The following is a 22,652-nucleotide window of genomic DNA, read 5'->3' on the forward strand; positions in this document are numbered from 1 at the left end:
GGCAAACCAGTTACAAGTTCATGTTTACTCAGATAGGCAATGGATTTAAAGTTTAAATGATTTAACCTTTTATGTCACAACCAGTTTTGAGATGATTTTGAAGCAATAAAGCAGACTGGTGCATGAGGCTGTTCATTCCAACTAACTTTATATGTGTTTCCACATCGTTTGCCAGTTAGTATGATTTCATCAGTTGATGTTTTAACTGAGCATGAGTTTTTATCAAATTGTACCGAGAAATCCATTGTCGCATAACTGACTGATGCTAATCAAGTTATACTTCAGATTCTCTACTAATAAAACATCTTTAATAGTAAAGTTACCATGGATAAGCTTACCCTTACCCACGGTTTTACCTTTGGAATTATCCCCAAAACTGATGTTTGGACCACTATATTTGGTCAGTTGAGATAGCATACTTGCATCTCCTGTCATATGTCGTGAGCAACCGCTGTCCAAATACCATATTGAATTTTTATCTTTACCTGTTACCTGCAAGCACACACATAATATGATTTGGTACCCATATCTATTTGGGTCCAAAACTTATTAGTCCCTTTGGAACCCATACTTAGATTAGTCTAACTGAATTTCCAGTAGCTGTATTCCAAATGGTTTTTCTCGGCTTTTGTGTGCTTGGTGAGTAGTGTACAGTTGATACAGTATGTGTTTTAGTCTTATTCAACTTATTGTTCAATCTGTATCTCTTCTGAACTGGCTTGCAATTATAGTAATTGACATAGCCATTCGAATAGTTTTTGTGAAATCTTTTTGATGACCCGCTTTGTGAATCATTTGAAAGCTTTTGGCTATAGCCAATCCCATATCTTCTAGCCTTGTTCATCTTCTCAGTAGGTTGTTCAATCAGTTTACTGGGATCAATTTGTTCTTGTACCACTGCTGATTTGACAAAGTGAATGTACTTCCCTTTCTTCATTGTCAGCTTTGGTTGAGTATCATTTGAAAACGTTTCTCCTTGATTACTGAACCCTAAACCAGTTTTATCAGAAACTGATTTTTGTGAATTCTGCATCTCATTCAGTGCAGTAGACGACTTATTCCAAGATTGAATGAGTTCAGTCTGTTTTGAATTTTCAAGGATCAATTTCTAGGTCAGTGACTGATCTTTCTTTCTCTCTGCTTTTAACTCAGCAATTTCCCTTTTTAGACTCAACCCATCAACTGATTCATCAGTTTTGGTTTTATTGTCCATGGGATCATTTTGCTTTGACTTTATTTCCTCAAATGATGATGCAAGTTTCTGGTACTCATTTACCATTTCATGCAATGTTAAGTTCTTCTCGTGTAAAATCAGTTGAACTAAAATCAAATACCTGTTGACTTGTAGATTCTGCTTCTGTATCGTTGGCCATTAGACATTTGACTTCCTCTTCATCACTTGAGCTATATGTGCTTTCTGGTTCTGATTCGTCACTATCAGTTTCTGCCCATTTGGATTTGTTCGCTTCAGCTAATAGAACCTCATGTTTCTTTTTGTAGGTTTTCTTATCATCTCTGGATCTTCTCTTATGCTCATATGATTTCTTTCTTCTGTCAGTTGATCCTTGACTGTCCTTTTTAGGTTTAGGACAGTCAGCAATATAATGACCTGTTTTGCCACAATTGTAGCAAACATTTATTTCTTCTGTGGAATTGTTTCTCTGGTATTGCTTCTGAAAGTTTCCTTGGTTCTTTCTCATGAACCTCCCAAACTTTTTGATGAATAATGACATAGCATCATTGCTTAACTGATCGGCAGATTTCTCGACTGAACTTGTTGATTCAGTTCTTACAGCTGCTAGAGCAGTTGTAGCTGTAGGAGTAAATGGTCCTCCTTCTCTGCTCTGCAATTCAAATTCATAAGCCTTTAAATCAGCAAATAGTTCATTAAGTTCGATCTGGTTCAAGTCTTTAGATTCTCTCATAGCCATAGTTTTGACATCCCATTCCTTTGGAAGACCTCTCATCACTTTTAGTGCAACCTCTTTGTTAGTATACACCTTTCCGAGTGCATTTAATTTATTTACAATACTGCTCACCCTTTCATCATACTCATTCATTGATTCTCCAACCTTCATTTTGATATTGTCAAATTTCTGAACAGCAACAGAGAGTTTATTTTCTTTTGTTTGGTCATTTCCTTCATATAACTGAATCAACTTTTCCCAAATTTCTTTTGTTGTTTTGCACATCTTTATTTTGTTGAATGTTGCTTTGTCCAGTGTTTTGTATAGAGTATCTTTGGCCACATTGTCAAGATTGACTTTTCTTTTGTCCTCAGTTGTCCACTCTTCTCTGGGCTTTTGAATTCTCTGTGGTGCCCCTTCAGTTATGGCAATTGTTGTATTTGATTTTAGAATCTTCATGGGTCCGTCTGTTATGACATACCACATGTCATCATCTTGTGCAGCTAAGTGAGCCTGCATTCTGATTTTCCAGTCATCGAAATCTTCTCTTGAGAACATAGGAATTTTATTGAATGAAGTCATGCTAGCAGATTTATAGATCAGAAGTATTCAAGAACAAGATTCAACCGCTCTGATACCACTTGATAGGATCGATTGACGTGTCAAGAGTGTTTAGAAGGGGAGGTTGAATAAACACTCTCAATTAATATTGGTCTTATCGAATTTTTGAGTTCAGTTTGGTGACAAACTGATTCTCGGAATCTTGTTAGTCAATATCAATCAGTTAAACTGAGGTAGTTGCAGAAGCTAACTGACTGACAGATAGAATACAGAACTAAAATAAAATACACAAGGATTGTTTCTAGATGTTCGGAGAATTCAATTACTCCTACGTCACCCCTTCTATCACAAGGATAGGATTTCCACTAAAAGACTTTGATCCAATACAACACTTGTACAGACCCACTTCAGTTAGGACTTACCCACTGCCTAAACTGAAACTCTTAGTATTACAAAATGATCTCTGTGCGTAACTAATCTTAGCACTATTGAATTAACAAATATTACAGAGTGCTAGTTTGCTCAACTTGTAGCCTTGATTGCTACGAATAAATCAAGTAAGAGTGAGCTGAGATTTTGACAGAGTAATAGCAAGTTTTGAATGATGTATCGTCACTTCTTCTTTTTTTTCTGCCATATTTATACTCTTCTTTTCCAACGGTAATCTTGAGATAAATTTGAATCTTTGTATCCGTTGGTTTCCACTTGATTATTCCTTCGATATTGTTTGCTTCATTTATTGTAATTCGGCGTCTTAATTGCTTTGTCCGGAATGCGTTGTTTTAAGTAGTCTTGGTTGTTGTGCGGTGCTCTTGTACTCTGTTATGTCTTCTTTGTTCTTTCCCGAGGCATCTTCAGTTGAGAGACTTTGAGGCATTCGGCTGAATGTTTTAACTGATCAGTTCCAACTGATCAGTTTACTCTGTATCATTGTATCAGCTGATTTCAGTTGATAAGTTCAGTTGCCGAATTTTCTTGCGCGTATCAGTTGATTCTTATTTTGTTAATCGATTGATTCATGTTTTGTCAAACTCCAGAATCTAGTTTCCAACATAAATTCTCTTTCCAATGAATTTGAATCTATTAAGTAAAATCTATTAGTTCAAACCTTTTTCACCCTTCTTCGGCATAGGACATGGATGCCTAAGCTAACGTCTCTGAACTTCAAGAACAACTCTGGATTAAAGATGTTGCATATGAGGATTGAGGAAAAGAAACGCCAATCTAGAAAGAAATAAAAACCAACTATTTAGGAAAAACGTATGCTTGGAAGGTGACATTTACCATGCTCGAGAAGAAAAGAAGAGATTACGTGAAGAAGTTAAACGCTATGCTGCTTACCACCTGGAAGCTGATCTAAAAGAAATAATTTTAAGAATCTCAAGGAAAGATGATTGTACTCACGAGTCGAGAAGACAAGCTTAAAACGAAAATTTATCGACTCCAAGTAAAGATAGAAGATCATGAACTCAATGAGGCAGTAAACCAGTCAACTATATAACAGCTTGAAGATCAAGTAAATGCTCCAAACATCAATAACACCCTTTTGGAAAACTATGTCAATAACTCAAAATGATATGAAGAATGTGGAGGATCTCGAGGAAGAGCTCAAAGGTAACCCCGAGGATAATCTTGTGAAGAAGAAGTTGTTGGTGATATAGGAGATGGAGAAGGCTTAGATGATTAGGATAGACCCCTAGAATAAAATTTATTGTATTATGGTCAATTGAACAATTCACTTTTGCTATCTAAAGAATTTTACGTATTTTGAAAAGTTAATGAAAATTATTTGGTTATGCATTATTTGCTTTGCATTTTACTGAATCATTCAATTGTTTGTAAACGACTAAAAAAATTTATGCTTATAGGAAATGGCATGCAGACAACCAAGAAAAAATCATAACTCACGTTACGCCAACTGCAGCGAAAATGGAAACGAGTACTCTCTTCCACCTCCACCACAAAGGGTTAACCTTAGCCAATAATACATGATGACAATTTCAACCACTGTTGCTAAAACGCTACAAGGGTTTACGAATCCAAACAGTAATGCCAAATAGCCACCACCAGAACCTCAACAATGATGTATTAAGTACCAGTATGAGTCCCTCCAAAGAAACCGATCCCAACCTTTGATGGAAACTTGACCCAGAAGTTGGCCATAATTGGCTCAAGAATGTGGAAACCCAACTTCCTCTGCTGGAATTCTCCGAAGAACTTAAAGTAGAAGTGATGATGCCGTTTCCAAAGAACTTAAAGTAGAAGTGGTGATGCCGTTTCTAGAAAATAGTGCGTGCAAATAGTGGGAAACCATCTCACAAACAATAGTTGATGCTGGACAAATCACATGTTAGATATTCCAAAGAGAATATTTGAAGCAATATTATATAGCAGAGTTCCATTTGCAAAAGATAAGTTAATTCGAAGGCTTTAAGCAAATTTCGGATATGTCGGTGATAGAGTATACCTCAAAATTAAATGATCTAGGAACTAATGTCCGAACCATTATGGCAGACGAGACTTTGAAGATGCACTGTTTCAAGAAAGGATTGAACAGTTGAATTCAGTAGTCCTTAACTGTTTGTAAACCACCAAATTTTGCTGACTTAATGGGAGCAGTCATGAGCACTAAAACTGACATCAAGTGCCGTGACAAAGAAATCAAACACAAACGACCCTTCTTTGGTCAGTCTCCCAAGGTGGATAGAGTTTCAAATGGCCCAATCATTCAAGTGTCCCATTGGAAAGAACATTTATCGCCACCAAAAACAAAGAAAAAATTCTTATCTTAATCGTAACTTGCAGCACTTGGGAGAATACTACAAGAAGTTTTGGTGCTTGTTTTCCAATGTGAGAAATTAGGGCATCATATCGCTGATTGTCCTGAAAAAAAGGATAAAAGGACCAGGACAAACATGAATACTAACAAGACAATAGAAAAAAATCCCAATGCTCGAGTGTTTGCCATAACCGAAGATGAAGTGATCAATACAAATGACGTTGTGGCAGATACCATCCTAATCAATAAAAGGCCTGCATTTGTATTGTTTGATTGTGGTGCTACCCATTCATTTGAATGTGAAACTCTTAGCGAACCACTAAAAGTAGTTACACTTGCTAAGAAAACAATTAAAACCCATAAAGTGAATCGGAACTACAAAATTTGCATCTATAATTTTCGAGGCAAAATTGATTCAACTCAATATGTTGGAGTTCTACGTCATCCTAGGAATAGATTGTTTAGCCAAAAACCATGCGTTGTTAACTGCCATAGAAAGAGTGTTAAATTAGGGACTCCAAATCAAGAGAAAATCGTCTATCATGGTAAATTCAAGGAACAAAAGGAACTAAAATATATTTTATTTGAATTACGGACCCGGAGGGCCATAAAAGCAGTGATGAGATTTACTTGGTAGTGTTAAACGAGGTAAATGAAGAAATCAACCCAAGATTAGAAGATATTTCAGTTATACAAGAGTTTTCGGATGTCTTCCCCGAGGAACCGCCTAGCACAATTCTTAATCGCGAAGTGGTTTTCAAAATTTATTTGGTCCTTTGGTGCTGCATCGATCACAAAAGCTCCATACCGAATGATACCAGCAGAGTTAAAGGATCGAATTCCAGAGCTGTTAAACAAAAAGCAAATCCGACCTAGTGAATATCTGTGGGGAGCCACATTATTATTTTTGAAAAAGAAAAAATGGAGTATGAGACTATGTATGACAATAGAGATTTGGATAAGATCACAATTAAAAAAATATACTCTATCACGAGGGTAGATGTCCTTTTCTACAAGTTAAAAAGAACCAGTGTCTTTTCAAAGCTCGATTTAAGATCAGGATACCACCAACTGAAGGTCAAGGCAGAGGATACTCTTAATAAAACCTTCAGGACAAGATATGGACAATATGAGTTAATGATAGTGCCGTTTGGTTTGAACAATGCTCCAGCAGCATTCATGGATCTTATTAATAGAGTTTTTAAGCCATAATTCGACAAATTTGTGTAGTATTTATAGATGATATTCTTGTACACTCACCAAGTGAGATACGCCAAATTCAAGAAGTGTGAATTTTTGGCTAAAAAGCGTTACTATATTGGGAAAAATAATCTCATAAAAGGGAATATAAGTGGAGCCTAAGAAAGTAGAAGCAATCATGGACTTGCCTCAACCGAAAACGGTTACCGAAGTCCAAAGTTTTCTTGGTTTAGCTGGCTATTATAATGAATTTTTTGGAAGATTTTATTCAGCCATTTCCATCACTAAACTCACATAGAGAAACTTTAAATTCAATTGGAATGAAGAGTGTGAGAAAAGTTTTGAAATCTTGAAAGGGAAACTCTTCTACCCCAGTATTGGTGCTCCCCAACAAAGGCAAAAATTTCACGATTTAGAATGATGCGTCGAAGGGAGGGATGGGATTTGTGCTCATGCAAGGACAACTAATTTCTTACGCGTCAAGAAAATTAAAACCTTATGAGCAAAATTATCCAAGATAAAATTATCCAACACATGATCTTGAGTTAGCTGCAATTGTTTTTGTCCTAAAAATTTGGAGGCACTATCTATACAGTGCCAAATTAGAGATATTCAGTGATTACCAAAGCCTAAAATACTTATTCCAACTATTTAAAGTTGATACCTTGATTTATTATATATAAATATTACCATATCTTGAATTTTTCATACCACTTGAATGTTAGTTTGATATTACCAACTACATAAAGTGGTTACATTGATTGGTGTTTACAATATATAGCTCAGTAATTACTTGACAACATTTATAAGATTTAGTGTATATAATATATAAAAATAATATAAATAATAATAATTTAATATATTGGAACCATTTTATCACACGTATTCTTATTATTTAAATTTATTTTATCTTTATTTAAATACTAAGAGTGAATCATCTAATCTCGTCTATTTAATTTAAAATGCAACATATAAACATTATTATTCAAGGCTCAAATAATTAAAAGCTAAAAAACAAAAAGATATCATAGTGAACTTGTAATTACCTTAGATTCAATGTGGATACGATATCCGGACTCACTCAATTATATTCCACTTGTGGAAAACCTGGACTTGGGAATGCAACAATAAAATTTTTTACAAGATTTTTGCGTTGTTGCCGTGGAAGTAAAATTTAATTTCATATTTATTTGATTTTGTTTATAGTTATTTTTTTCTTTGAAATTTTATTGTGTGTATTTTTTTATTTCCTTTTCATTTATATAAGCATTTGGTCACGTTCACTTAGCGGTCTGCTCTGTTAAGAAATTATTATTACCCAAGAATTTTAGTGAGTGACAAAATCAAAACAACACTTCACTGTTTCAGGAAACAGCTGCACATTGTCTGTGTAATAGGTATAAGTTCAACCGCCTAGTTCAAACAACCAATTTACTTCTCAACATGCTAAAGAATAGAGAATCTAACCGCAACTGGTTTGCATTAAATGAGCGATCAACCGTTTATTGTAAAAGATGATCCTGCTGATTCGAAGACATCTTTAAGAGAGCTACTTATTGCTCACTTAATACAAGACATTCTCTGACTGGCTCAGCATATTTAATGGTTTGCACCGATTCAAAGTTAACTAGCTTATGCATCAGTCCCGAGAATGATCTGCATTTATAACAACCCTAGAAAAGGAAAGATCATTTACACCTTACAAGAATCTGTAAGTAAAAACAGATGCTACAAATGGTAACTCTAAAGCAACTCATCAAGCAACGATATTCAGGGCCTCATTAGCAAAAAGAACATTAAATGCTCATCTGAAGAACATTTAATGCGGCTACAGCTGATAGTGACACAGCTTACCTCTGTTGCAGGTTAACATTACTCATACCGACCGTTGAGAAGAACATCTATATTAACAGAGAATGTAGTATGCAACATATCAGTTCAACAACGCGAAAAACTATTCAACTCACTGAAGTGAAATTTTTAAAGCTTGCATACTCCACAGATCTAGAGCGCTATCAAATTCTATATACTTAGCACGCTCAAAACAGAAAGATACTCGATCATTCAAGGATCATTTTTGTGCTACCTACATCAAATTGTTTATTTACATCAATAAATTTTTTGTTATTGATTAAGTCGTGATGTCTGATGAACTAAGTGTTCTTAAAATCCATAAATGTAAATTGATCACTAGGAGTTCCAAAACAGGCAGTGTGATAAGTCCTGATTGGAGTGGGCTGTTGCAAAGAGTTTTGCAAAGCAAAAGTCTTTTAGTGAAATCCATCCTAAAGAGGAAGAAGGGGTGACGTACGAGCATTCAATCTCCGAACATTCATAAAAAAACCTTGTGTTTTTTATTTCTCGCAAGCACTTACTTTTCTAGCTATATTTTGTTGATAAACTTGCCAATAGTTTTAAGCCATCATTGGAAATTGTGAACCGTTTTCCGCACTTAGCAGTGTTTCACATTTCTAACAGTTTTAGAAGAATTTTCAACCGTCTCAAAACGGTTGAAAACAGATTTTGAAAGACAAAAATTTGAAAGAGTTCATTCTCCCCTCCCTCTATACTCTTTACCGATCTCAACAAGTGGTATCAGAGTAGGGGGCTTCTCAAACATCGATACTCAAAAATCACATATGACATATTTTCACAAATCTCTATGTTTTCAAAAGAAGATTATGACGACTGTAAAATTCATATGCAGGCTCATCTCGCAGCCCAGGATGACGACATGTTGTACGTTATCACTGACGGGCCAATGAAGATTTTAAAAGTGAATACAGCTTCAATTACCACTGAAGGTGCTCCCAGATGGTGGAAAAGCACCGCTCTGAATGGACAGCTGAGGACAAGAAGAAGGAAAATCTTGACAATGTAGCAAAAGATATTCTTTACGAAACCTTGGACAAAAATATGTTTGCCAAAATCAATACATGCACCATAGCAGAGGAAATCTGGGAAAAACTCACACAACTGTGTGAAGGAAACGATCAGACTAAAGAAAATAAGTTGACGGTTGCTATCCAGAAGTTCGATAATGAAAAAATGAAGCAAGGAGAAACTCTTGCAGAATTTGACGAACGGTTCAGAAGTATTATCGTCGAACTCATTTTATTGGGAAAAGATTACTCCAATCATGAAATTGCTCTAAAGGTTATGCAAGCACTTCCTAAAGAATGAGACGTAAAAACCATAGCAATGTGAGAGTCAAAGGATCTAAACAAACTTGAACTCCATGATCTCTTTGCGGACCTTAAAGCATATGAGTTCGAGCTTGGAGTACGAACTAAAGAGGAACCATCCGCCTCCCAAAAAATAAAAGCTTTGGCAGCTACCACAGTGATTCTTCCGGTTGAAGAGTCCACAAGTAAGAAATCGGCTGAGCTACTAAGCAATGAAGCCATGTCACTTTTCATTAAAAAGTTTGGTAAATTCATTCATAAGAATCAATCACAGATAAATAAATCTTATTTCAAGAAGGACCATAATGATGATGGTCAAGCCTGTTTTAACTTTTGGATCTCGGTTTTCTTGTGCCCAAACGCAGCGAAAGTTTTAAAATTTTTAATTTTTTTTGACAATGAAAATATATTTGTTTTGGGAATTCATATGGTTTATATAATCAAACATTCATAGGGCGTTAGAATTTATACCTTTGATAAATTAATTTACTTGGCTCCAACAATTCCGGAGTTAGCGGATATAGCTCTTGATTAATTCCTTACGAACGTTCTTCAGAAACTCCTTTCTTTATCCTTCTAATCAGGTCCACGACTAGAGGATTTGTTCCTCTTCTAATTTGCTCCAGAAAAATTAGAAGAGATTTTAGTTGGAGATAAAGTTTGAGAGACGGCTCAAATTTTTCCCCAAAGAGAAGTGGCCGAAATATTGAGTGTTATGGGAGAAGGGAATTTCGAAAATTCCAAGGTGATGGAGGCTAGGGTTTTTCAAAAATTGTGAATGAATTGTTTTTAACCCTAAGCCTAACACACATATATATAAGCTTAGGGCCCATTAATTAAATTAAATACATAATAGGCTTAATCAATTAATTATTCTAGTCCAACTAGTTTAATTAATTAATTAATCTTTTAAAGTCCAATTAAGAACCTTAATAATATGTATGTTGGTCTTGTACTCCTACAAGCCCATTATACATATACCCATTACATTTAATTTAAATCACTTATAAATTCAACATTTGAATTTAATATTTAAATTATAAATTCAACTCCTTGAATTTATCACCTCCAAAATTTAATATTTAATAAACTCAACTCTTGAGATTAATAAAATAAATCCTCAAATTTTATAAATTCAACTCCTTGAATTTATTCTCTCCAAATTTCATAAATTCAAATTCTTGAATTTACTATCTCATAAATTCAAATCCTTGAATTTATTTTCTCAAAATTTAATTATCATAAATTCAACTCCTTGAATTTACTATATCATAATATAAATTCAACTCCTTGAATTTATTCTCTCAACGGGAACAAATGATCCAGTTCTTGTGTGATCTTCAATGGTTCAGGGATACAGCTAGCCGTGGGTTCACAACTCCTTGTGATTCAGGAAATAATCCTTAATTCGGGCTTACTCTAATTTGCGACATTTTATGCATCAACAATTGATTATGAGAATGTCAGAAATCATATTTCTGCTTAAACCCATCGAAACATGGTAAGAGCGTCTAGTAGCATCGCCCCATGATTCCCTAGGTATCACTGATAGTGCCTGCAAAAACTAGTTCATTATGATTGACGTACAGTACGGTCCCTTCATCTCATATATCCCGATCGAATCTGCAACTATTGGTTCATCGAGGGTTGCATAATAATTCAATAACTATGCGATACATATAAATAGTGGCATCACATGTACCATAGGAAAATTCCTTCTCCAATATACATCTCATACTCTGGAAAGATATTCCATGCATTATTATTTCATCAGATCACATAGGATATCCACACCATAGATGAGCGGTGAATCCCCGACTACAATGCATTGGCTACTATGTGTGACGCAATTATACCCAACCTCGCCACCTGATGACTCTCCTGGAGCCGATAAACGAGTCAAAGCACAGCCCTAGAATATAGAGCCTTAGTGTTGTCCCAGGTCATAAGGACTAATGGTGTACAATCACAACCACAGACTTATTCTCTCCATGAATAATAACCAATTGGAAAGTCCGAGAGAGGGTTGTACGGTATAATCATCATATGACTATCCATCTGCATGTTTGGACATCTCTATGCTCTAACCAAGAAACGCAGTACACAAAATCACAGATGCTAGTTTCGAGTTCAAGCGACCTTTATCCATGTTTTAGGCGGCTGAATCGACTAGGAACGAATTTAGATCATACAATGTTTACAAAAGAGTTTCAACATCTAATTACGATTCATTTGTATTAAAGTATAATCAAGGACTTTATCTATGCTGATTGCATGGGTATACAGATAAAATAAACAAGACTATAAAAAGTTAAATTATATTAAAATAAAGATTATTTATTTCACTTGAGTCAATAAATTCCCTAGCCAACCGTTGGCTTGCAGGGCATCTACTCTAACATTAACTGTGGAAAGAAGGGACATTTTATTGCAGAATGCAATAGGCCAAGAAAGAAGGAAAAGAAACCAGTTGATAGAAGACGGTCTAAAGACGACCAAAAGTTCACCAAAATAAAGAATCAACGAGTCCTGATCGCAGAAGAAGATAAAGGTAAATGGGCTGACTCAGAGTCAGAAAGATCCACTTCTGAAGAATCAGCCAGTGAAAGCGAAGATGAGACAGTAAAGTGTCTCATGGCGAATTAAGAACCAGAATCCAAAGAAAAAATGGTATTTAACTTTGACTCTATTGAATTCACAAGAGAATACCTGGTCACGGCATTACATGATATGGTAAATGAATTCAAAGGACTATCGCAACAATTAAATGAAGCCAAAGCAGAAAAACAAGACTTGAAAAACAAGTTGACTCTCTCTAGCTGTTCTCAGCAAAAGGAGGTTGAAGGTTTAAAAGTAAAGTTAATTATGCTATCGGCTGAGAATGATGACCTGTGTAGACTGTTCCATGCCACTTTAAAAGAAAACAAACGGTTGATAAACATAGTCAACACATGGAACAAGTCATCTGCCTCTCTTAACAAGATGTATGAGATGCTGAAACCGATCGGGGACAGAACCGGACTTGGTTATAGCATCAATGAATGCGGCACCTCAGGAGCACCAACTCAACCGTTATTAGAGAAAGACATTTTAAAACCAATTAAATTTGTCAGATGTAGTACGGTATATGAATATGATAAGCCTGAAGCTCAAGGCATTCAGAATGTAAATCTTGAAAACAATAGAAGGCGATGTGGTTTAGGATACGTCAAAATTGAGAGTGCTAAATCCAAACGATCTTGGCTTAGACGCAGGCCAAAAACAACCATTCACAATGGTTCAGTTTGGGCCCCCAGAAAATCAGGTTCAACCGGATGTCACTCAAAAACGAGACCTAACCATTACTACAACAACCGAAATATTCAAAAGAGGTACAGATTGAGTGCCAATGACAGATGGTCAAAAAAACATACTAAAAAAGAAAATACATTGCATACACCACCTGATTATGCACATAACCACACTCATCTTAGGACACACCATGAAAAATCCTTCAGGATAATTCAAGTATGGATTCCTAAGGGTCTAATAAGCTCAGGACCCAAATAGGAAAGCGTACCAATTTCTTATTTAAATAATTTCAGGCATCGAAGAAAAAGGACTTAGAAGAATCCATCTGGTTTCTGGATAGTGGTTGTTCCAGACACATTACTGGAAGCAAAAGTTTTTTTTATCAGAAGTAGTTAACAACAGAGGTCATACGATCACCTTCGGTGATAATTCTAAAGGTAGAGCTATGGGTAAATGTAAGATTATACATGACAAAATTATCATTAAAGATGTACTTCTTGTGGAAAATATGTGTTATAACCTGATAAACATAAGCCAACTATGTGACAACGGTTACACCGTTGAGTTCCACAAACTCATATGCACTGTTATCTGCCGCAAGTAACACTGTGCTAACTGGTCATGGAGAACAAAATACATATAAAGTAAAATGGAATGATGATTGTCTTAATGCACCTACTTGCTTCATTGCCTTAAATGGTAATAAAAATTGGCTTTGGCTCAAACAACTTAATCATCTTAATTTCAAATCCATTGCTACTATTAGCAAGCTTAAAATAGTAGCTGGCTTGCCTAACATTGACTTTGCAAAAGATAGAATATGCAAAGCTTGTCAACTAGGTAAACAAGTCCGCTTAACCTTCAAAAATAAGGAAAAAATTCATCAACAAGATGCCTAGAACTTCTTCACATGGATTTGTTTGGACTGATACCGGTTATGAGCTTAGGGGGAAAGAAATACACTCTTGTGGTAATTGATGATTTCTCCAGATTTACGTGGGTAACTTTCTTAAGCTCTAAAGATCAAACCGCGGCTCAACTAATCAAGCTTCTCAAAAGAATTCAAAATGACAAAAACTTAATCAATAGACAGAATCAGGAGTGACCGAGGAACTGAATTTCTGAACCAATTCCTGTCATCTTCTCTTGAAGATCATGGCATAAAACATGAACTGTTAGCTGCACGATCACCTCAAAAGAATGGAGTAGCTGAAAGAAGGAACCGCACATGAGAAAACTGAATCAATAGACAGAATCAGGAGTGATCGAGGAACTGAATTTCTGAACCCATTCCTGTCATCTTCTCTTGAAGATCATGGAATAAAACGTGAACTGTCAGATGCAAGATCACCTCAAAAGAATGGAGTAGCTGAAAGAAGGAACCGCACATTAAAGGAATCAGCTAGGACAATACTAGCAGAATCCGGTATCTCACAACTGTTTTGGGCGGGGGCCATCAATACAGCCAATTATACTCAAAACCAGTGTATGATCAATAAAAATCATGAAAAGACTCCATATGAAATCTGGACCGGCAAGAAACCAGAAATTGGATATTTCCGCATGTTTGGCTGTAAGTGTTTCATTCATAATAATGGCAAGACACAACTAACCGCATTCGATGTAAAAGCATAATGGTGTCTTCCTGGGATACTCAGCAGTGAGCAAATCATATCGAGTTTGTAATAAAAGAACTCTCACTGTTGAAGAATCCATATATATTGTAATTGATGAATCATCCATTTGTCATGACAATAATATTAGCAGCATTCATGATTTGATTAATAAGCTTGATGCTACTGACCTTGAAGCTAGTAGTGATGATGATATAGATTTGAGAAAAACAGGTGAACACATTTTGGAGCAAGATCCAACCGCTCAAGAACAAACTCAACAGACAAATGATCCAAAAATTATTCAAATTGAGGAAGAGACCCTATTACAAGAAGATGAAATCACTCAACCAACCGAGCCAAACCCATATGGACCATATCTCTTGTGGAAAAAGGACCAAGCACTTGAGCTGGTTATCGGTAACCCTATTGCCCCTCTTAGAACTAGAAATCAAATATAAATGAATTTATGCATACAGCCTTTGTTTATCAGATAGAACCTATGTAATGCCCGAGAATTTGATTACCGTAATCGGAAATGATTTGGGTATATTTACCGTAATCTGATATTAATCTGAGATCATTTCTTGATTAATTGAAGTGATTATAGACGGAACGGAGTAGACCGGAAAAGACGAGAACAGACGCGAAACACATGTGCGAGGGTGTGCCTTCGCGCACATGCGCGGCGTGTAAGCGCGAACATGCGCGGAATGTCCAGAACCTTGGGCGCATATGCGCGAGTATTGAAACGCCGAGACAGTAGGTCTCGCGCATATGCGCGACTTGGGTGCGCGCATATGCGCGAGCAGTCCAGAAGCCAACGTTTTGGAACAGAAGCTATGGCGCATATGCGCCGGATTGAGGCGCGCATATGCGCCAGTAGTTGCGAAGACTATGCGAGTAACTCCAGAGAGTCTCGCGCATATGCGCGAGGCGATGTGCAGGATATATGCGGAGACAGTAGGTCTCCCGCATATGCGCGAGTAGTCCAGGAGCCGGACAGTGCTTCCGGCACATATGCGCGGATTTTGGGCACGCATATACGCGAGTCATGCAGAACCAGAACAAGCCATTTGGCCTCACCATGCGACGTGTATATATATATATATATATGTACAAACATTTGCAGATAATAAAAAAAGAGGAAATCGAAGGAATCTTTAAGAAAATTCTCCGTGGCATTTTAATTGTGATTTTGCGAAATCCGTCCGTTAGATTTCTAATCCGACTTCAGTACTGTGTTCCTATCAACGAAGGCTACAACTGGACGTAAGTTTTGTTACGTTTTGACATGTTCTGAAATTATGATGTTGTTGGAATTGAATACACGTCATATATGATGTTCTTGACATGTTAGACATCATAGAATCGAAGTCAGATTAAGAAACGGACTGATTATGGAATTGTTATGATTTTTTGAATTGATTAACTGAGATTCGATATCAGACTGGTGTTGTTATTGAAATTATGAATTGCACCGATATTGATTATGAGTTCTGGTATTATATCTGTAATGTTGGAATTGACGGGGTTATCGAGACTGTAATGTTATGCCGTCGAAACATCAGTTGATTGATATTGATCAGATTCGATATTGATTGAGATGGTATTGTGATATCATATGTCGATGGGTATTGATCAGATTATGTTTTGATTTGAGTATTAATCAGAACAGGTTTTGAACTGAGTTATATACTGATATTGTATCTATTCGATTGTCATTAATAAATTTGGGTATGGACAGAGTTGACTTCAATACTTCGTCTTCGTCGGACCGAGAAGATAAAGGTATAAATTAATGTTGAGTTGGGATTGCACAACTCGAGTGAGGTTTGGCTCGAGTTTCCCAAAATCACATACTTTACCTTATTGTATTGATTTGATTGATGTACTTGTTCTCTAGATTTATAGACAGCAGGTATTAGACGAGTAATCTTGTGACAGAAGTGCCTAATAGTGGTGGGATCGCCACTGGCACATTGCGCGATGTCACAAGATAGTGTATTGGCGATTGTGCCAAAGTCTGTCACCGGATGTTTGGCTATCGATGTGGATAGAATTATAACTTCTTCTATTACTGATGATCGATATTATATCGATGTGGATAGAATCGGAGCTTCTTGATCGGTACCGTATCGATGTGGATAGAATCATAACTTCTTCTATTACTGGTGATCGATATTATATCGATGTGGATAGAATCGGAGTTCTTTCTATTACTGGTGATCGATACTATACCGATGTGGATAGAATACGAGCTTCTTCTATTACTGGTGATCGATACCATATCGATGTGGATAGAATTGGTATTTCTTCTATTACTGGTGATCGATACCCTATCGACGTGGATAGAACTGGAGTCTTTTCTATTACTGTTGGTCGATATGGGAATGCTAACTTCTGGAAACCGGGATCCCTAGACTAGGATTGAGTCTAGTCTTAAATGTGAAGTCATGAGTCTAATTGACAGTTACATTGATTCATGTTGATTATGTTCCTGAATATGGTACATATTGATTTATGTTCCTGATGATGGTACATGTTTAGAATATGATTTATTCTTGATATGGATTTATATTCTGATTTGAATACATGTTAGACATATCTGTTATATGCTTTTATATTGTTTTTATGATTGCATGTATACATGATTTATACTGAGAATGTAATTCTCACCGGAGTTATCCGGCTGTTGTCTTGTTTGTATGTGTGCATGACAACAGATGGGATAGGATCCGGGTCAAGAAGAGAACGAGGCTGGACTAGATAGCGTGGAGATCCGGGCTTCGAAGCAACTTAGGATTCAGCACTGATATATAGTTGAACCTAGTTGAATCCTGTAGATAATACAATATTTGTATAATTATGTTTAATATGTAATTTGAATTGAATTACATTACGTTTCCGCTTTTTATTTTAAAAAAAAATTTAGACCCTGTTTATTATAATTGGTTGAATTACTCCTAAAGACGATTAAGGAATGAATTAGCGTCCGGGTCCCCACAACCTAAGCAAATCGATTATGCACTGCATGAGACAAACTGGATAGAGTTTATGCAGGAAGAACTCAACCAATTTGAGAGAAACAAAGTCTGGCATCTATTTCCTCGTCCGAAAAGTGTACATGTTATTTGCACAAGATGGGTATTTAGAAACAAAATGGATGAAAATGGTTCGATAATAAGAAACAAGGCTAGATTAGTGTCTCAAGGCTATAGGCAGGAGGAAGGAATGGACTTTGACGAATCATTTGCTCTTGTAGCTAGGCTAGAAGCAATTAGAATATTCTTGGCCTTTGTAGCATTCAAAGATTTTAAGGTATATCAAATGGATGTTAAATCTGCATTCTTAAATGGTTTGCTAAACGAGGAAGTATATGTAGAGCAACCACCTAGATTTATTAATCATATTCATCTTGATTATGTTTATAAATTAGATAAAGCATTATATGGACTAAAACAAGCTCTAAGAGCATGGTACAATACGTGAACTAAATTCTTTCTTGGGTATGGTTTCTCAATTGGAACGGTTGACAAAACTTTGTTTAAATTCTCAAAAGATGGTAACTCGCTCTTTGTACAAATATATGTGGATGACATAATATTCGGATCAACTAATCCTAAATTATGTGCCATATTTCTCTAAGATAATGCAGGAATAGTTTGAAATGAGCATGATGAGGGAACTAAACTTCTTTATGGGGCTACAAGTCAAGCAGTCAAAGAATGGTAGCTTCATTAATAAAGCCAAATATACAAAACATATGCTGAAAACGTTTGGAATGAAAAATTGCTCTCAATCGACAACACCAATGAGCTCATCAATCAAACTGGACAAATATGAAGGGGAAATGTCACGTCCCGTGTCCGAAGTGTCGGTGACATCCGGCATTGTTTCAAAATTTCTTGAAAACAATTAAGCTAAGTATAGAAATGCCAAATAACCAGTCTTTTTCATAACTAAAATATTGTCTTTACATTGACAATAGAGTAAAAATACATCAGAGTTGCGGAAGCGGAACTAAACAAAAGGTAAATAAAATCTTGATTCTTGCTCATCGACTACCATCCCCAGAAAGCTTCTTGTTCCTCCTTATTCAGTTGCTCTTCATTTTTATCTGAAATTTGTAAATGGTGAGTTTTTGGGAAACACTCAACAAGTGCGGGGTCGATCGATTTCCAATGATACATATAGAACTTAATATTTTAAGCATTTCTTTAACAAACTGTCAAATCTTACCACTTTCAACTTATCAACAGAAACGAATCAAATATGAGACAGAGGTTATCAGACGATTCAGAGCAGTTCAGAAACAGATCAGAACAATTCGGAACAAACACAACACTGTTACTCATCTCATTTCAATGGTCAAATTGTCCCCAATATGTTAGTTCTCTAAAGAGTGAGGCCAAAACACAGTTTTATACCCACTGATGGGGGCCGGACAGAACATGGTTTTATACCCACCAATGGGGGCCATTTCAATTCGAATTGTAAGATTGCATCACAGAATTCAGATTTTTATCGAACAGAACTTATCAAAATTTCAGATGGATACAGCGGGATCAAAGAATTTCGAAGAACAGAAAGAACATATCATCGATCGAAATTTTAAAATATAACAACACTGATTTTAAAAAATATGGACATATATACAAGCATGTCATATTATTTACATACAAAGTTTTAAAATACATGAAGGTACGTAACAAAAACACATTTACCGAATTTGAAGGTACGATTCGAAATATGCAGATTCTTGAACGAAGTTTTCTTTCGAAAATTCGACAGCGGTTTGACGTATCTTCTGAGCACTTGGACTGCACGACGCCTTCTCCCTTTTTCCTTTCTAGCCTTGGCCGAAATTTGGATGCCTTTTGTGGAGAGGAATAGCCGAAATTTTGTATGCTTAATGGAGCTTTTTGGTGTGCATTTTATGTAGCATGGAATAAAATATTTATAGGTGCCAAAAAGGCTTCTCACCTCCCCCCAAATGGACGTCCACTTGCTCCCCAAGAATTGAAATGAATGTTGTCAAGGCCAACTCAAGCACCAAAGGTCACATAGATTATCTAAGGATCATTTCTTGCACCATAAATATGTCTTAGCCTCTTAGCTCCTCCCTTAGTCCCTTCATTGGCTTTCTCAATGGTCATTTCTTGTATAATAAGTTTGTCCAAACCTTTAGCTCTTCCCTTAGCTCTCTCATTGGTTATCTCAATGGTCATTTCTTGCATAATGTGTTTGTCCATACCTTTAGCTCTCTTTTTAGGACAAGCATGGTTGAGCTTCCTTGAGCTGAAAGATCGGGTCCTTGAGCTGGGGTTTTACTCTTCCAGTGATGACTCTTCGATAGATGTGGTTACTTGCAGCTTGGCTTCCCGTTGAGCTAATCCCCGAGCTTTGGAGCTACTTTCTTGAGTTAGGTTAGCTGAAAATTTAAGTTCATATTCGATTTTTATAGTTAGAATGAAAGTTTTGAACTTAGTTTAAGCTTAATTTCGAGTTTGTATTTCTTATGTGATTCTTTTCGGAAATTCCAGGTTCTCACATTCCTCTCTTTTTATTGAAAGTTTCGTCATCAAAACTTGGATCAGCTCTTTCTTTTGAATAGATGAGGGTATTGTTAGCGCATCCTCTCTTCCAGTTCCCAGGTTGCTTCCCTTTCAGTATGATTTGACCACTGTATTTTGACATATGGGATTGTCCAGTGTCTCAACACTTGAACTTTTGTGTCCACTTTCGAATGGGGACCTCTTCATATTTGAGTTCTTCATCCTGATGTCCTTCAATCATCCGCGGTGCAACTTTGAGTACATGACTCGGGTCCGGGACATATTTCCTCAGTTGTGAGATGTGGAATACGTTATGTCACTACAACAATAAATGGCTATTGTGACACTTTTAATTAAATGTTGTTGCAAATACTTAATAATGACACTTGTAAAAAATTAATAATGTGTAAAATAAAAAAATATATTAGATTAGTTATCCTTAAATTTTTAATTGAAGTCATTTTTTATATGAAGGGAAACAATTATTTTTCTCACATCGTAAAAAATCATTAAAAACTAAAAATTGTCACTATAAATAAATGTGAGAATATTTGGGTTGGATAAATATTGTACGAGTCAAAATAATTGTTTCTCTCCATATAAAAAATGACATCAATTAAAAATGTCAGGATAACTAATATAATATGTTTTTTTATTCTCACATTTATTTTATCTATTTTTCCCTCCTCCTATATTTATCCAACCCAAATATTTTCACATTTGTTATTGTCACTATAAATAACATACACGACACTTTTAGTTTTCATGAAAAATGATTTTAACTGACATATAAATTTCTCATTATTACTATAATAACAAGGCATGTATAAATGTATTTAAAACATGAGTTTTCCTGATATTTAAAATTGTCATTATATGAATAATTAGTAACATGTATGAAGTTGTCATTAACATCTTATAATGACATTAAAAAATGTCAGGAAGTTTAAGACGACATTGGAATAGAGAGCATTTGTTGGAGGTGTCACTAAAAATTAAATGTCACTAAATATTGAATATGATGACATTTATGAATGTCACCATAAGCATTTATTCTTGTAGTGTGTATTCGGGACATATTAGGTGGCAAAGCCAGTCGGTAGGCTAAAGTTCCCACTTTCTCCAGTATCTCGAACGGTCCCACAAAACTTGGATTTAACTTTCTGGATTTACTAAACCGAACCACTCCTTTCATAGAAGAGACCTTGACATATGCTTTTTCACCGACCTCCAATTCCAACGCTCTTCTCTTCAAATCTGCCCAGCTTTTTTGTCTATTTTGTGCTGTCTTGAGTCTTTTTTTGATTACGGCGAATTTGTCAATGGTTATTTGAACAAGCTCTGGTCCTGTAATAGCCTTTTCTCCGACTCCATCCTTGTATATAGGTGATCTACACTTTCGGCCATACAATGCCTCATACGGAGCCATTTTAATGCTGCTGTCGTAACTGTTATTATAAGAAAACTCTATCAATGGTAATTTCTCACTCCAATTTCAATGAAAATCTAGCGCGCATGTCCTCAACATGTCCTCGAGGGTTTGAATTGTCCTCTTGGTTCGGACATCAGTTTGTGGATGATAGGCCGTGCTGAGAGTGACTTTGGTTCCCATAGCCTTTTGAAAACTTTTCAGAAATCTTGATACAAATTTTGGATCTCTGTCAGACACTATACTCGCCGGGACTCCATGTAGTCTCACTATGTTGTCCATATACAAGGTGGCAAGTTTATCCAAGTTGTAATTCATCCGCACCGGCAAGAAATGTGCAGACTTGGTCAATCTGTCAATGATTACCCAGATCCCATCGCGACCTTGCTTTGATCTTGGTAGTACTACTACAAAGTCCATGGAGATGTTATCCTACTTCCATTTTGGTATTTCCAACGGTTGTAAAGGTCCTCCAGGCCGTTGATGTTTTGCCTTGACTTGTTGACAAGTTAAGAATTTTGAAACAAAGACAGCCACATCACTCTTCATCCCATTCCAGCAGTAATTATGTTTCAGGTCTCTGTACATTTTGTTGCTTCCTGGATGTACTGAAAATCTCGATTTATGTGCCTCGGCCATTACTTATTCAAGAATCCCATCGATGTCTGGCACATACAACCTTCCTTTCATCAAAAGAATACCATTTTCATCAATCTGAAGTTCTGGCGCTTTCCTTCTTGAATTTGTTCTTTAATTTTGAGGGTAAAGGAATCTTGGATTTGCTTCAATTTGATTGTTTCTCGAAGGCCTGATTGTGCTGATAGTGAAGATAAGCTCACTTTCCCAAAGTTCCTTCGGCTCAATGTATCTGCCACCTTATTTGCCTTACCCGGATGGTAATTGATTGACAATTCGTAATCCTTTAGAAGTTCCATCCACCTTCTTTGCCTCATGTTTAATTCATTTTGGGTGAATATGTATTTGAGGCTCTGGTGATCGGTGAATACTTCGCATTTTACTCCATAAAGGTAGTGTCTCCAGATTTTGAGCGCAAATATGATTGCAGCTAACTCAAGGTCATGAGTTGGGTAATTCTGCTCATACGGTTTTAATTGTCATGAGGCATAAG

The 22,652-nt window shown here is 36.1% G+C and overlaps 1 protein-coding gene across 1 annotated transcript; it reads left to right on the forward strand.

Annotated features, from left to right (window-relative positions):
• Positions 1 to 9,261: 9,261 nt before the first annotated feature.
• On the forward strand, positions 9,262 to 9,630 carry LOC142541813 (uncharacterized). The gene has a single exon (XM_075648271.1). The coding sequence runs from the start codon at positions 9,262 to 9,264 to the stop codon at positions 9,628 to 9,630; it is 369 nt and encodes a 122-aa protein (XP_075504386.1).
• Positions 9,631 to 22,652: the final 13,022 nt, after the last annotated feature.

Source organism: Primulina tabacum, chromosome 4 (assembly GCF_025594145.1).
Source record: "Primulina tabacum isolate GXHZ01 chromosome 4, ASM2559414v2, whole genome shotgun sequence".
In the NCBI taxonomy this organism is placed as follows: Eukaryota; Viridiplantae; Streptophyta; class Magnoliopsida; order Lamiales; family Gesneriaceae; genus Primulina; species Primulina tabacum.